This window comes from Nanorana parkeri, unplaced genomic scaffold (assembly GCF_000935625.1).
Source record: "Nanorana parkeri isolate BGI_ZX_2015 unplaced genomic scaffold, ASM93562v1 scaffold2146, whole genome shotgun sequence".
Taxonomy (NCBI): Eukaryota; Metazoa; Chordata; class Amphibia; order Anura; family Dicroglossidae; genus Nanorana; species Nanorana parkeri.
This window is the reverse complement of record NW_017308414.1, coordinates 111,172-125,948: the sequence shown is the minus strand read 5'-3', so window position 1 is coordinate 125,948 and position 14,777 is coordinate 111,172. Positions and strand designations below refer to the sequence as shown.

Genomic DNA, 14,777 nt, shown 5'->3' with positions numbered 1-14,777 from the left:
ATATATATATATCAAAGGTTGCATATTTTATTCAATATAAAAATATATTTTAACTATCTTCAGTAGAAAATCTTGGTATCTGTTTTAAACTATACTGATCCTTCCAAAACATCGGTAAGTCCATATATTTTTTGGGGGTTAAACTGTAGACTATTGGATTCCTCTGGTACACTTCTAGCTCTTTAATTTGGTATTTATCAACTTGATTAGGCATGAAAATTAAGGGGGTTATCCGGCTGACCCGAAGTGCAAAAGGAGTTCGACTCAGCCGATTCAACATCTGGATCAGCTGAGCCGAATCTCCAGAAGGCTACTCGTTGCTGTTCGCCTATTCTCATAGATGCCGAACAGCAGTGTGTGAAAAGCCTAATTCCGCTGTGCGGCATTCGGCTCGGCTATTCTGCTCGGTACCTCTGTGGTACCGGGCAGAATAGAAAAACAGTTAAAAAAAGTAGAAAAATAAGTGACAGCTAGATCCGCCCAACTGTTTTCTATTGGCCGGGCGGTTCTGCTGCCGTCAGAATAAAACAAATAAAATTAACAAACCACCATAGGAATGCATAGAAAAAATAAAATAGAAAAAAATTGGGCGGAGCTAGAAGTGACAGCTAGCCCCAACTGTTTTCTAATATCAGGGCTGTTCTGCTACCGTCAGAATAAAAATAAAATTAAAAAAACACCATAGGAATGCATAGCTAGATTCCTATTGGCTATTTCACTTTGCAATAGCCAATAGCAAACTAGCTATTGCACCCGCCCTCTGCTGCTGTCAATCACTAGAAGGGGACCTGATGGAGAACCAAAAGAGTTTCAAAGCTTAAACATAGATTTGTGGCTGTCTACCTGGAGGGTGCGCTGAGGAATGTTTTGTGATTTGCTCCGCCCATTTGCAACTTGTTTATCAATTTGTAAAGCTGCAAACAGCTTGGGTTTGGGTCAAGCCCATAATCCACCCAAATCAAAGTTCATCCACAGTAGGAATTAAGTTTGGGTTAACTATGAGTTTGACCTGAACTCAAGTTGTTTGCAGTTTGCTGAAAGGGTTATTATAATTGTTATCATACAGGATTTATATAGCGCCAACAGTTTGGTCAGTGCTTTACAATATAAGGAAGACATTACAATCACAATACAAATCAAGACAAGATGGGAGCCCTGCCCATGAGGGCTTACAATCTAAAAGGGAGGAGGAAGTGATACATGAGGAGGGAGCTGTGTGGGGATGAATTATTTGAGAATGTGATGGTTGAGCGGTTAGGTTGAGGTGGGATAGGCTTCCCTGAAGAGATGAGTTTTTAGGGATCGCCTAAAGGCAGTCAAGGTGGGTGACTGCGGACAGGTTGGGGTAAAGAGTTCCAGAGAATGGGAGACACTCTAGAGAAGTCCTGGAGGCGAGCATGGGAGGATTTGACAAGGAAGATAGAGAGCAGGAGGTCTTGGGATGAGCGGAGCCGACGGTTAGGGTGATACTTTGAGACCAGGTTTGAGATATAGCCGGGTGCGGAGTTGTGGATGGCTTTGTAAGTGATTGTTAATATTTTGAATTTTATCCTCTGTCGAGTGGAAGCCAGTGCAGGGATTGACAGAGGGGGGGTTTCAGACATTGATCTGTTGGTTAGGTTGATGAGTCTGGCAGCTGCATTCATAATAGACTGAAGGGAGGATAGTCTGTGTAGTGGTCGGCCAATGAGGAGGGAGTTGCAATAGTCAAGACGAGATATAACAAGCGAGCTGATGAGTAGTTTTGCGGTTTCATTGGTGAGGAAGGGGCGTATTTTGGAGATGTTACAAAGGTGATGGTGGCAGGATTTGGATAGCGATTGGATGTGGGGAAGAAAGGTGAGGACCGGTAAACTTGTGGGGGTGTAGTTTGGCTGCGGAAGAATATGGCCGCTTGAACCGGAGCTGTGCTTTGTGATCTGTTACTACAGCAACTCCCTGCTAGCTGAGGCACCAGGCGGAACTGTCTCAACACTTTCCTGAGTGCCGATATCCCCGCCGACATGTCCAAAGGCAAAACTAAGTCCAAGGGTCCCAGGAGACTCATGGATTTCTATCCACGGACGGAACTACTATTTCCCCCTCATTTTTGTGTGCTAAGCACACTATGTTGTTTTTGGTTAATATGTTTTTTGTTAAGATATTTTTTTCTTTAAGGAGCTTCCTACCAAAGGGAGTAGTTCCTGTTAGATAGATATGCTTGGCTTATATTGATAACTTACCTGCTTTCAGCTATGTACCATTATATTACATCTATCTAATGTTCCTGAAAAGGCTCTTGTCAATGTATATGTTTCACTACAGTGTGGTGGCGACACCTACAGGCATCACGTTTTAACTCCTCATGCCGCTCATCATTAGTTCTATTAACGCTAAGGGACTTAATAGCCCTAATAAGTGTTCTATACTCTGGAGACAGGCAACATCTCTTCGCTGCGATATCTTGTGTGTCCAGGAGATGCATTTTCATAGGGAAAAACCCCCTGTTTGTAAAAGAAAACTATTTTCTCACTACTATTTTGCCAATGCGGGAAAAAAAACTAAAGAAGTGATGATAGCTGTTAAGAATTCTATCACGATTCAAGAACATGACGTACTGTTAGATCCCAATGGCAGATTCATTATACTAGATGCTACTATTGATAAACACCTTATGACAATAGTCAACCTAAATTCCCCGTACTCAGGTCAGAGGAAATTTTTTGCTTCCCTGATGCAGACAATATCTGCTTCCCGTCGGGGTAATTTAATTATTTGCGATGACTATAACGCGATTATTGACGCAACCCTGGACACTTCCAATAAGTTAAGACGCCGAGACTCTGTCCTCCCCTCTACGCTTACTTCAAATGATCTGTGCGATGCCTGGAGATGCCTACATGGCACTGAGAGGGATTATACCTTTTTTTTCCTTTTCACAAAACTCATATATAGAATAGATAGCTTCCTTGTGGATAAGCATACTCTCCAACAGATCTCAAAAGCAGAGATAGGTTTGATCAGTTGGTCTGATCACGCCCCGGTCTCTATTCACTTATTCCCCGACTCACATCCTGGGACCTCTAGTATATGGAGACTGAACACTAGTCTGTTATCTATAGGGAAACACCAGGGGTCTATCAGGTCTGAATTAGCTGCATTTTTTGAAACCAATGTTTCATCTGTAACTAGTCCAATTACTGTGTGGAATGCACATAAAGCCTTTGTAAGGGGTATTCTGATTAAAATAGGGGCTCATGAGAAAAAGAAACAAAATGGGGCAATAGTTTCTATCCTTTCCCTTTCGGGTTCTGGAATGTAGAAACAAAGCGAATCCCTTACCCACAGTCACACAAGATATACGTTCCCTGAGACAGGAACTCAGCCTACTCCTAACTAACCAACATGACTTTATGATTAAAAGACTAAAACTTAATTATTATAGCCAGGGTAATAAAGCAGGGGCTTTTATAGCTAAGCAATTTAAACGTAGAAACGAGTCCCAGAGAATATCGTACCTGACAGATAACTCTGCAATGCATTTGTCAAATCCTTTAGATATAGCTTTGCCAAATTTTACTCCACATTATATAATTTACAGGGCTCATCTGATGCCCCTAGTCCCACCTTAGAGGACATAAATACATTTTTGGACTCAGTGCAACACCCCTTACTTCCCTCTGATTTCTCGAATGCCATCTCTAAGCCCTTATTGATATCGGAGGTCACCAAGGTTATCTATGACCTACCTTTGCACAAAGCTCCAGGACCTGATGGTTTCAGTGCGGAATACTACAAACTATTTACCACTACACTGGCCCCACATCTGTGCCAGTTAGGGAATGAGGCTGCTACTTCTGGTCAGCTCCCTAAGGAGTCTTTGGAAGCGCTTATAGTGACTATCCCCAAATCTAATAAGCCTGCTGACAATCCAGCTAACTATAGACCCATCTCGCTTTTGAACACAGACCTAAAAATGTATGCCAAATTAATAGCTCATAGACTAATGCATATTATTCCGCACCTTGTCCACCCAGACCAAGTGGGGTTTGTGCTTGGTAGACAAGCACCGGATGGTACTAGGAGACTTATAGATCTCCTCCAATATGCTGAACATTCAAACTTGCCTTCTCTGTTTCTATCTTTAGACGCAGAGAAGGCTTTTGATGGGGTGCACTGGGGATACCTCAGAGCCGTCTTACGCAAATTCGGGATCACTGACTTTCTGGGTTCGGCGATTGGAGCTCTCTACACTACCCCTAGTGCCAGAGTGATGACCTCAGGGCTCAGGGCCAATCCTCAGAGGTCAATGGCATACAAATTGATAACTGCACACATAAGATTGGATTATACGCTGATGATGATATCCTTTTTTTGACCTTTACAATCACTCCTGGCGGTGCAACAAATACTTTGCTGGTTCGGCGAAGTCTCCATGTACAAAATTAACCACGCCAAATCCCAAATGTTACTAATTAGTGCTTCACCTAAATGTAAGCGTAATATCACATCCATCTGTCCTTTCTCATGGGCTCCTTCTGACTCCTTTACTTACCTAGGGGTACAGGTTACCTCACCTAGCACAAAATTGTTTCTTCTAAATTACTCCCCTCTCCTGCATAAAGTCAAGGAGCTTTGTAAAAACCTATGCCATCCCCCTGTCTCATGGGCGGGTAAAGTAAATCTGGTTAAAATGTTTGTACTCCCTCACATATTATACTTATTTAGAGCAATGCCAATTCCAATACCGTCAAGTATTCTGGACTCCTTTATCTGGTCAGGTAAGAAGGCCAGAATCCAGAAAAGCATCTTATACACACCTAAATCCTTTGCAGGTTTGGGAGCCCCGGACATCACAAAATATTATAAGGCCACAATATTAGACCAGACCCGACATTGGTGGTCCCCCCAAATCTGATAGAATATGGAATCGCATGGAATCAGCAATAATCTCTTCTGACCTAAACCTGCTGCTGCACACTACGCTTCTCAACCACACACCACCTAAACACTACCTAGATACAGTTACAGTTACTATGAGGGTGTGGACATTTTTAAGCCTCACCCCTTCCACAAGCACTTGGAAATGTCCATGTGACATACCATTGGATACTCTGGATTATGTTCTTATTGACCTGGGCATTTCCAAATGAAAGGCATGTGGTATCACACACCTGGGTCAATTATTCTCGACGAGTTGTTGAAATCATTTTACACTCTATGCCAACAATTTAATGTTCCTGTCAGAGACTTCTACAAATATCTTAGATTTAGACATTTCCTGTCCAAGACAAAAAATTCAAACATTCTACTCAACTGAGAAGTGTGATAGCCTTCTTTTATAAAACATCTTCGAACAAGAAAGGTATTTCCTTTTTCTACAAAATGTTAACTACTCCCACGACTGAGGTTAAACTTTCCTCGATAACATTGTGGGAAAAGGGATTGGGAGTCTCAGTACATCTTGAGCAGTGGTATCGCAGGATGGCCTGGTCTCTAAAGGCCTCTAGATGTCTATCTGATTGGGAATCCACCCAGAAGCTGCTGCACAATTGGTACTATACCCCACATAAGTTGGTCAAGTTTTTTCCAACCTCATCCCCACTATGTTGGCGTAATTGTGGTGGGACAGAATCACTTCACCATATTTGGTGGCACTGTCCTACACTTGCTCCATTCTGGGACTCAGTCTTTAAACTCATTAGTGACATCACTCATCTGAAATGCCCTGATAACCCCACAGATGGCCCTCCTCGGGATTGGTATACTGGACTGGCCCCCCTCATTGCGAGTGCTCATGACACATATACTCAGAGTAGCTAGACTAGTTATAGCTAGGCTGTGGAAACAGCAGACCATCCCAACCCTGTCAATGATGATTGACACACTTAACACACATATGCATTTTGAATTTCTGTTTGCCAGAGCTCATCTCAGGGAATAGAGACTGGGGCTGCTGGATGAATGACAAACGTTGTAGCTCTGGAATGGTGTGAAGGAATCATCTACCACAAGCGGGTCATGCTTGCACAGTACTCCTGAGGCAAATATGTCCTATTCAGTATCCTCTTCTTCCCATATGTATATGATCTCTGCACCACCTAGCCTTTGTCAGGTCCAATACGTTAAATTTGTAGTAAGTTAATAGTATAAATACTACCTTAACATTGTAATGCCAAGATTTGTTGTTATTATTTACTTTATCCCATGTTCTCCCCTTTCCCCTTAGAGTGTTACACCTTCCCCCCCTTTTTTTTTCTCCTCCCCGAAGCTATATGTCGTTTACTGACCCATGTACTATCACAGCTTTGTACGGCACGTGCACAATAACCGCTACTTTACCTCGCTATTATAATAGGTGCCTTAAATGTACTAATTTGTATTGTCACTAGAATTTTCAGGGCCCACTGGCTTTACATAACTGGCTTATGATACACCTATGCAAATATTGGTCTTTGGCCATGTTTTCTTCTGTTATTTTGTCCTCTGACACATTACATTGTATGGGTCTTGCAACTGTGGTTTTCATCACCTGTATTGTGCAAAATGTTGAATAAAAACTATGGTTAAAAAAAAAACAAACAATTGGTAATTAGAATTAGAACAGAATTAAAAACATCTAACATGAATGTTCTTATAATTATAGATCCCATGAAAATATCAGGAAGGCCTTCATATTCCCAGTGGTGCTATATCATTAATTCTACTTACCTATATAAGACACAGTACTCAGAAAAGCACACAATAACCTGAAATGTCAACATTTAGTGGGCAAATATTTACATGCTGCTTTCGGTAAGTAAAATATGAAAATTGACAAGGGATATAAGCTAAAATTTCAAAGCTTAAAAAAGAAACAGAGCACACTGAAATTATTTTAATTAAATACAATTAAAAATGCTCTTATACAGATATGACCAAGAATATCTTCCAAAGCAATGCCAGGTTACACAGGACTAATGCTAAAACACTCTCACACAATGGTTGGTATGTAATATGGAAATATTCATGAAACAAATTTCTGAATTTGAAAGCCAAAAATTCTGTGTTTAATAGTCAGAATTCTGACCTTCAGAATTCAGATTTTCAAACTCAAAATTTCATAGTAAGAATTCTGTTTTTAAAAGCCCAAATTCTGACTCTGCATTTCAGAATTCTGACTTTCAGACTCCAAATTCTGACTTTGAAACTCAGAATGTTAATTTTGAAACACAGAATTTTGTTTAAATAAAAATAACAAAATAGGAGAGTTACGTTAACAAAGTTTTACCACAAGGATAGGGGTCTTTATTTTAGACATTTGACTGGCTGAATATAACTGTCACTTTAAAAAAATTTATATTATCTGTATACTGGTGTTTTAGCAAATTAAACCTAGTGACAAAGCTTGGATATTAAAAGTATTGCTTTTAATTTTTTTAAAAAGCTCTTGAAAAATTATTTGCCATGCAATGCTTTATAACAGCATAATGTGTCACACTTTTTTTTCTTTATTGTATACAGACATTGAACAACTGCCAATTGTAAACACTTGAGAGTCTTTAACATTGTGCATCTAGTCATATATAACATGACATAACTCTCTTTTTAGTATCAATCAGCAAAGTGCAAAGTACAGTCCTTTGGGCAAAACCTATAGCTGATGTATTTCAGATTGCTCGCAATGGACACTAGCATTTTGCATAGCACTGTTTGTCTAAATAAATATGGCACAGGAAGCATTATTAGTAATTATTGTCAAAGACTGCTATCTGTCCTTACATTCTGCTTTTTTTTGCCCCTCCCCACCATTCAGGAGTCAGGACAAACCCTCTGCAAGATACATATTTACCCTGTCCTCAGATTATGGGTGAGAAAAATATGACCGTGACCACAGTAATCCTCTTTGAAGGGTTTCACATTCCGGAAAAAAATACATTTTTGGTCTTTTTGCTCTTTCTAATAATTTATTGCATAACACTATGTGGGAACCTCTTGATCATCACACTTGTGTCCTACAGCAAAACCCTCCAATCTCCCATGTACTTCTTCCTTGCTCAGCTTGCTGTATCAGATATCTTATTAACAACTGATGTTCTTCCTAACACACTCCATGCTGCTTTGGTGGAAAATACTATGATAGTATCAATTTCTGATTGTATTGCCCAGTTTTATTTTTTTGCTGCCACAGAAACACTGGAATGTCTTCTTCTGACAGTGATGTCTTATGACAGGTATTTGGCCATCTGTAAGCCATTGCATTATACCTTGTTAATGAATCACCAGCTTTGCTGGATAATGATCATCATATGCTGGACTTTAAGCTTTGTAACAGAATTTGTTCACACTTTAACCGTATCAAAATTACAATTTTGTAACTCCAATGTCATTGATCACTTTTTCTGTGATCTTGACCCGATTCTACAACTCTCCTGCTCAGATACAAGCATTGCTCAACTAGAAGCAACAGTACTGAGTGTCGTTTTTGCTATCATCCCATTCTTTGTCATCATTGTATCATATGTTTACATTATAGTCACCATTTTTGAAATCCCATCCATCACTGGGAGACAAAAAGTTTTCTCAACATGCAGCTCCCACCTGACTGTTGTGTCCATATTTTATGGTACCATTGTTTGTGTTTATTTGGTACCTAGTAGAGGACAGTCATGGAACATCACTAAATACCTGTCATTACTGTACACTGTAGTCATACCACTGCTGAATCCAATTATATACAGCCTGAGAAATAAGGACTTGAAAAAGGTTGCCGGAAAAACTATCAGAAAGTTTTTTTAAATGTCATTCCATTATTCATCAAAATGTACAAATGGTTTAAAGTTTATCTAAGGCCAAAACTTTTTTTATTAATGAAAACATGTAAACCCCGACAATGTTTTTATTGTACCGTGTGTCTCCACTAAAGAAATTAATTCTCTCTATTTGTCCAGGTGGCCCATTTGGGAAATCCAAAATTTTTCATTGTCAACAGACAATTTTCCAAATATTACAAATATTACAAATAACACTTGTAGGGATGACAACTTTCTAAGAGAGTATTTGCCTCTGCCTGGAAAGGCAGTGGTAAAAAAAAACCACATACCCAACTTTAATAGTGAGCTTCCACCCCCAACTGAGGAAGAACTAACAGTTAAAGGTGTCATGGCTCTGCCCTTTAAGCATGGTGCCTTGCCATCATATACAGAAAGCATTGAAAGGAAAGCAAAAGGAATAGGTGGAGCATTTTAAATCCACTGAAAGTTGACTGAAATATACTGTTTAAGTGCAAGTAAGGTTAGCTAGACCTTTGAAAGTTAAGCATGTTTGGTTGAACAAAGAGTATATACATTGTGCAGAACAATTTTTATGTGATCTTTATAATAAATACACATGTAAAGAAGCTATGGGATGCATCATTTACATGTATCCTTTTTTGTGTAGACTGCGCAAGGAAATGAACTGACCACCATATCTCCTAGCCAGTGATCAACATGAGAAGACTTAAAATGTAACTGCAATCCTATTCTTTGTCAGTCTAAAACTTACCTGTCCCCAATTTAGCGAGATATCAGGTGTGCAACTTGTCAGAACAGCACAAGTGCTTGGGGCCACTTATGCATTCTCACCTCATTTTTTAAAACCTATGCAAAGTTCACACTCCACCAGAGCTCAAAAGAGAATAGGAAGGTTCAATTGCAAGTCACTGCACCCCCTGTTGACTTGCAAGTACATTTGTGGTGTGAATGCACCCTAAATAGGTATTGCAATTTAGTTGAAAAGCAAGCAAATGAGTCAGTTGACATACTAGCAAGTGACTGCGTGACAACCTCATCTTTGACTTTCTGCTTCTAACTCTTGCAGCAATGCTGGCACTATTGTCCCTCTCATCTTTGAAGTATTCATGTTGCATTTGTAAGGATTCAAGATGTTATGAAACCCCAGAACATTTGTTATTTTCAGGGCTTTGTTCTCTGCTATCTTTCTTTTACAATACCATGCCTTCCATCTGTTTGAATTTTCTTTAGACATAAAAATGAAAAAGCATGACAAAAGCTATATACGCTCTACAGTACTCTGGTGTTTGTAATGTTTTCCAAGCACACACAAATGTACTGAGTTGGCTCTCACATCCATACACGAATGTGTTATGATAGTAATTTATAGGCAGTTGTTGTATAGGCAAACATTGTACAATTCCACAAACTTTAACGTTGAACAAAGTGTAGTCGAAGTTGACAATCGTAGAGCACACCAATTTGTCCTGAAAACAATTCATGAGTAATGGGTATTGTAGAATTATATATAATGTTATACTGTGCATTGTGTAGAGCAAAACAATTTGTCCTGATAAAAATCATCTCATGAATAGGGTATTAGCCTGGAAATGCCTCAGCAAGACCAAGGTTCTGGTCCACATGTTCAGTTGTCTGATGTAGTTCATGCCGGCATCATTCGGTTTAATTGAAAAACGCTTTATTTAAGACACCCTTTGTGAGTATCATTTTATTCAGTTTTTATCTCTGGACAAATAAACGTTTTTACACGAGAACAAGGAACCATTTCTCTTTTTTTGTTTTGCAAGTTATCTGAGGTTTCCCAACCTGATATGGTACAGCAGCCCCGTCCATATGAACATTGATGTCCACCATTGAATGTCCCCTTCGGCTGTTTGCTCTCCACCAAGTGCTGACTAATTAGAAAATTAGAGTAATGGTTATTTAAGAATTATATACAATGTGATGCTGTGCATTGTATAAATGGAATATTCTAAAGGTACACATATTCACGGTCTGCGACCGGGGCACACAAAATGACAAAGAGTAGAATGCAAAATATGGTGTCTGGGATGAAAACACAGGAAGTAGGTGTCTGTGCGTTAACGGGGCCCGCACTAGAGGCACAGAGTTCGACAGAGCCTCTAATGGTGAGGATGATTGGCTGCTGGACACCTTCGAGGTTGTGCACACCCACACACACATAAAGTTTAGTTGCAGCACCGTGCATACAACAGCAGGCAGGGTTGAAGCCTATACACAGACACACAAGAAGGTACAGGTGCAAGGACTCACTGAAGAAGCTGTTGATAAATCCACTGCAGGATGTACAGGATCTCACTGAGAGGAAAAGGGAATACAGAAACACAGGGAACAAGGTTGGTGGTAGCAAAAGCAGGGATTACAAAGGAAAAAGATCAACAGGAAGTAAAGACACGTTGCTTGAACGGCACGGAACAAGTGAGCTGGACTTTTATTGGAGAGGTTCGGAGTGGATTGGAGTGGATCATCACACAGGGAAGTGTGACAATACAGATATAGACTGCACACACTGTAAAACAAAGTGTGTTTAAAAAAACTATGTGGTTCTTATTTTAATGAATTTTTAATACAGTGACTTTATAGGATTTTGTTGTTTATATATATATGTATATATGGTTTGTGAGTGTGCCATGATGCCTGTCTGCTGTTCTACTGTTCAAAGCCCATTTCGTGTGCACCTTACTGTATAACTGGTAACAAATTGTTGAGTGCGTTTGTCGTTTGTTTTGCTTCCCTGAATACTGTCACGTACCTTAGGGGAGTCTGAATTGACGAGGGCGGCCTCTCTCACAGCTCCGGTCCCGGAGCACCTGAATTGGTCACAGGGGCGCCGGAGCACAGAGGGGCAAGGGTGCCAGAGGCTGGTTAGCCTGTTGCGTCTGCGAGATGATATGAAGTGCGTAGATCCGGTCAAGAAGGCTCTAGATCAGATGAGCTGAGGAAGCTGGAAGCAGAACACACAAGGCAGAAGGATCGTCAAGCAGGCCGAGGTCATCAATGAGCTAGCAACGTAGTACAAGGGGTGAGGCAGAATCAAGGTCAAAAACAAGCCGGGGTCTTCAGGGAGCAAGCAACAACAGAGGGTAGTCCAAGCCGGGTCAGTAACGGTTAATGACACCTCTGTGTGTGCAAACACGTGCATGACGCACACGTACGTGAGCATGCAGCGCACGACCACGCAAAGACGCCGCTCCTATTACGGCTCTATGGTCCGCAACAGGCGCCTGCGCATGCGCAGACGGTGACACTCGAACTCTGGCTCTGGCTTTCTGACAGATTCCATGCTATGTAGAAGGTTTGGGTAAGCATTTGGATCTAGTATAGGTTTGCAAGACATTAATTAGGTGTACAGGTAGACAGGGCCGGCCATTCAGAACCCCGCTTCTTCAGCACATACAGGCAGCGGGGATCTGAGAACAGTGGAACAGATATCAGACAAATCTTCAAAAAAGACTCACAGGCTTTCTTCGTTTTGAGGACAAGCTAAAGAAACTGCTTACATTGCTTTACTATGAACAAGGAATGTATATTCATTTTACTTTTATTACTCTTTAATTGGGATCAAGAAGAACTTCAAGTACATTTTACACTGGGCTTTTCCTATGTATAGTAGTAGAAAAGATGTCCTTGAGTTGGAAAAAGTCCAGCGGAAGGCAACCAAACTAATTAGGGGTATGGAGGACCAGAGCTACGAGACAAGGCTACTAAACTTAAACATGTTCACATTGGAGGTGAGGAGATTAAGGGGGGATATGATCTCCATGTACAAAATGTTCAATGGTGGTAGCAACATTAGCGATAAACTGTTTAAAATTAACTCCATTACAAAAACTAGAGGCCACCGCCTAAAATTGGTGGAAAAAAAATTCCAGCACAAGGGGCGAAGGGGGTTCTTCACAGTAAGATCAGTTAGGGTCTGGAACTCACTACCACAGGCGGGTGATTTCAGCAAATAATGTGGAATTGTTCAAGAAACTTTTGGACGATTTCTTAAGGGACCGTAATATCCAGGGGTACAGGTAATATCCAGGGGTACAAGTACTCATAAGAATGAGATCCTAATAGGTTGGACTTGATGGACTAATGTCTTTATTCAACCTCAAATACTATGTAATACTATGTAACATATTCCATTGTTAAACTTACTGATAACATGGTTATGAAATGTCGATGGAAAAGAAAAACAAATCTAAAAATAATTTCACAATTAACAGCAACAAATTGATCCCATGACAATGGGATCCCTGGGATAATATAAACCCTTCATACTCCCAGTGATTGCATGCAATTCATTTTACATAGTTATAAAAGCCGTAGTAGTCTTGAAAATAATTAGAAGGACATGTTGAAGCTTCATTTGGTTTTCATCCGCTGCATGGAATTGTTGTTGCTGTGGTTAGAGATCATTAGAGAATATTTACAATGCTTGGACTGAGGATACTATAACTCGTCTCAACCATAAAATTATTTTATTTTGTGCAAACCCATTTTCACAATTTTTTACTACTGAAGAATCTTTAGCATTATGAAGTCATTCCTAACAAGAAACAGTACTATGCAGTAGTGTGTGGATATTGATTGGCCACAGTTTTGCCCCCAATAATGATAAACTAATACACTAAATTAATTATAAGATCTTGTTGACTGTTGTGGGTAATTCTTCTATGCATAGCACGTCTCCTATTTGTTTTGTGTTTTTGCATTTTCCAATATTTTCTCCTTCTCTTCCTCCCACTACTAACCTTCCAAAGAAATTCTGTTGAAGTCATTTTGACAGGCTGGACAAACCAGTTAAAAAGTATTTATTCTGTCTTCAGGTTATGGATGAAAAAAATATGACCGTGATTACTGTAATTCGCCTTTTGGGGTTTCAGATTCCTCAATGTCTAACATTTTTTGTCTTCTTTCTTTTTCTTGTTATCTATTGTGTTATAATATGTGGAAACCTCCTTATCATCACACTGGTGTTCTACAGCAAAGCCCTCCACTCCCCCATGTACTTCTTCCTCTCTCAGTTGTCTATATCAGATATCTTATTGGCCACTGATGTTGTTCCTAACATGCTCCATGCTGTTTTACGTAATACTACTACTGTATCTGTTTCTGGCTGTCTCACCCAGTTTTATTTCTTTGCTGCCACAGAAACGTTGGAGTGTCTTCTTCTGACCGCCATGTCTTATGATAGATATTTGGCCATCTGTAAACCATTGCATTATACGTTATTAATGAATCACCAGTTTTGCTGGATAATAGTGGTCACAAGTTGGAGTTTAAGTTTCTCAGCGGTATTGATTTCCACTTTAACAATATCCACATTACAATTATGTGGTCCCAATATTATTAATCACTTTTTCTGTGATCTTGATCCCATCCTACAACTCTCTTGCTCTGATACCACCATCATTCAACTAGAATCAACATCTCTGAGTGCAATGTTTGCTGTAGTTCCATTCTTTATCATTGTTGTATCATATGTTTATATTATAGTCACTATTTTTGAAATCCCATCTATTACTGGGAGGCAGAAAGTTTTCTCAACATGTAGCTCCCACCTGACAGTTGTCTCCATTTTTTATGGCACCATTGTTTGTGTGTACTTGATACCTAGTAGAGGTCAGTCATGGGACATTACTAAATTCCTGTCATTACTGTACACTGTAGTAACCCCACTGCTGAATCCAATCATATACAGCCTGAAGAATAAAGACATCAAACAAGTTGTAGGAAAAATTATTAACAACTTTTTAAACTTACATTTCAAATCTCATGCAAATTTGCAGATAAGTTTATGAGGTTTTTTTTCTCAAATAATTATGGTCAGTGTGAAGCTGAAGTTGTGCAACTAAAACCTCTGTTATTAACGCATATTGTTAGACTTGGATTAAGCTTTTGGATTAGTTTTGGATTAAGCATGGAAATATTAGAACATCTTTTTGTTTTTTACTGTCATGCAGGGCAATTAGAAAGATTTCCCATTACTTCCTGTACTGTTGACAGCAGATT

General features: G+C 39.7%; 2 protein-coding genes across 2 annotated transcripts; both read left to right on the top strand.

Annotated features, from left to right (window-relative positions):
- The first annotated feature begins 7,824 nt into the window (after positions 1–7,824).
- Positions 7,825–8,757, top strand: LOC108800866 (olfactory receptor 1496-like). Its single transcript, XM_018572848.1, has one exon. It carries the CDS (start codon positions 7,825–7,827, stop codon positions 8,755–8,757), a length of 933 nt encoding a protein of 310 aa, XP_018428350.1.
- A 4,837-nt stretch (positions 8,758–13,594) lies between these two features.
- LOC108800865 (olfactory receptor 1468-like) lies at positions 13,595–14,566 on the top strand. The gene has a single exon (XM_018572847.1). The coding sequence runs from the start codon at positions 13,595–13,597 to the stop codon at positions 14,564–14,566; it is 972 nt and encodes a 323-aa protein (XP_018428349.1).
- Positions 14,567–14,777: the final 211 nt, after the last annotated feature.

Bases quoted from the DNA above. Each gene is read 5' to 3' on its own strand.
- LOC108800866 (XM_018572848.1), top strand. From the start codon at position 7,825: ATGGGTGAGAAAAATATGACCGTGACCACAGTAATCCTCTTTGAAGGG.
- LOC108800865 (XM_018572847.1), top strand. From the start codon at position 13,595: ATGGATGAAAAAAATATGACCGTGATTACTGTAATTCGCCTTTTGGGG.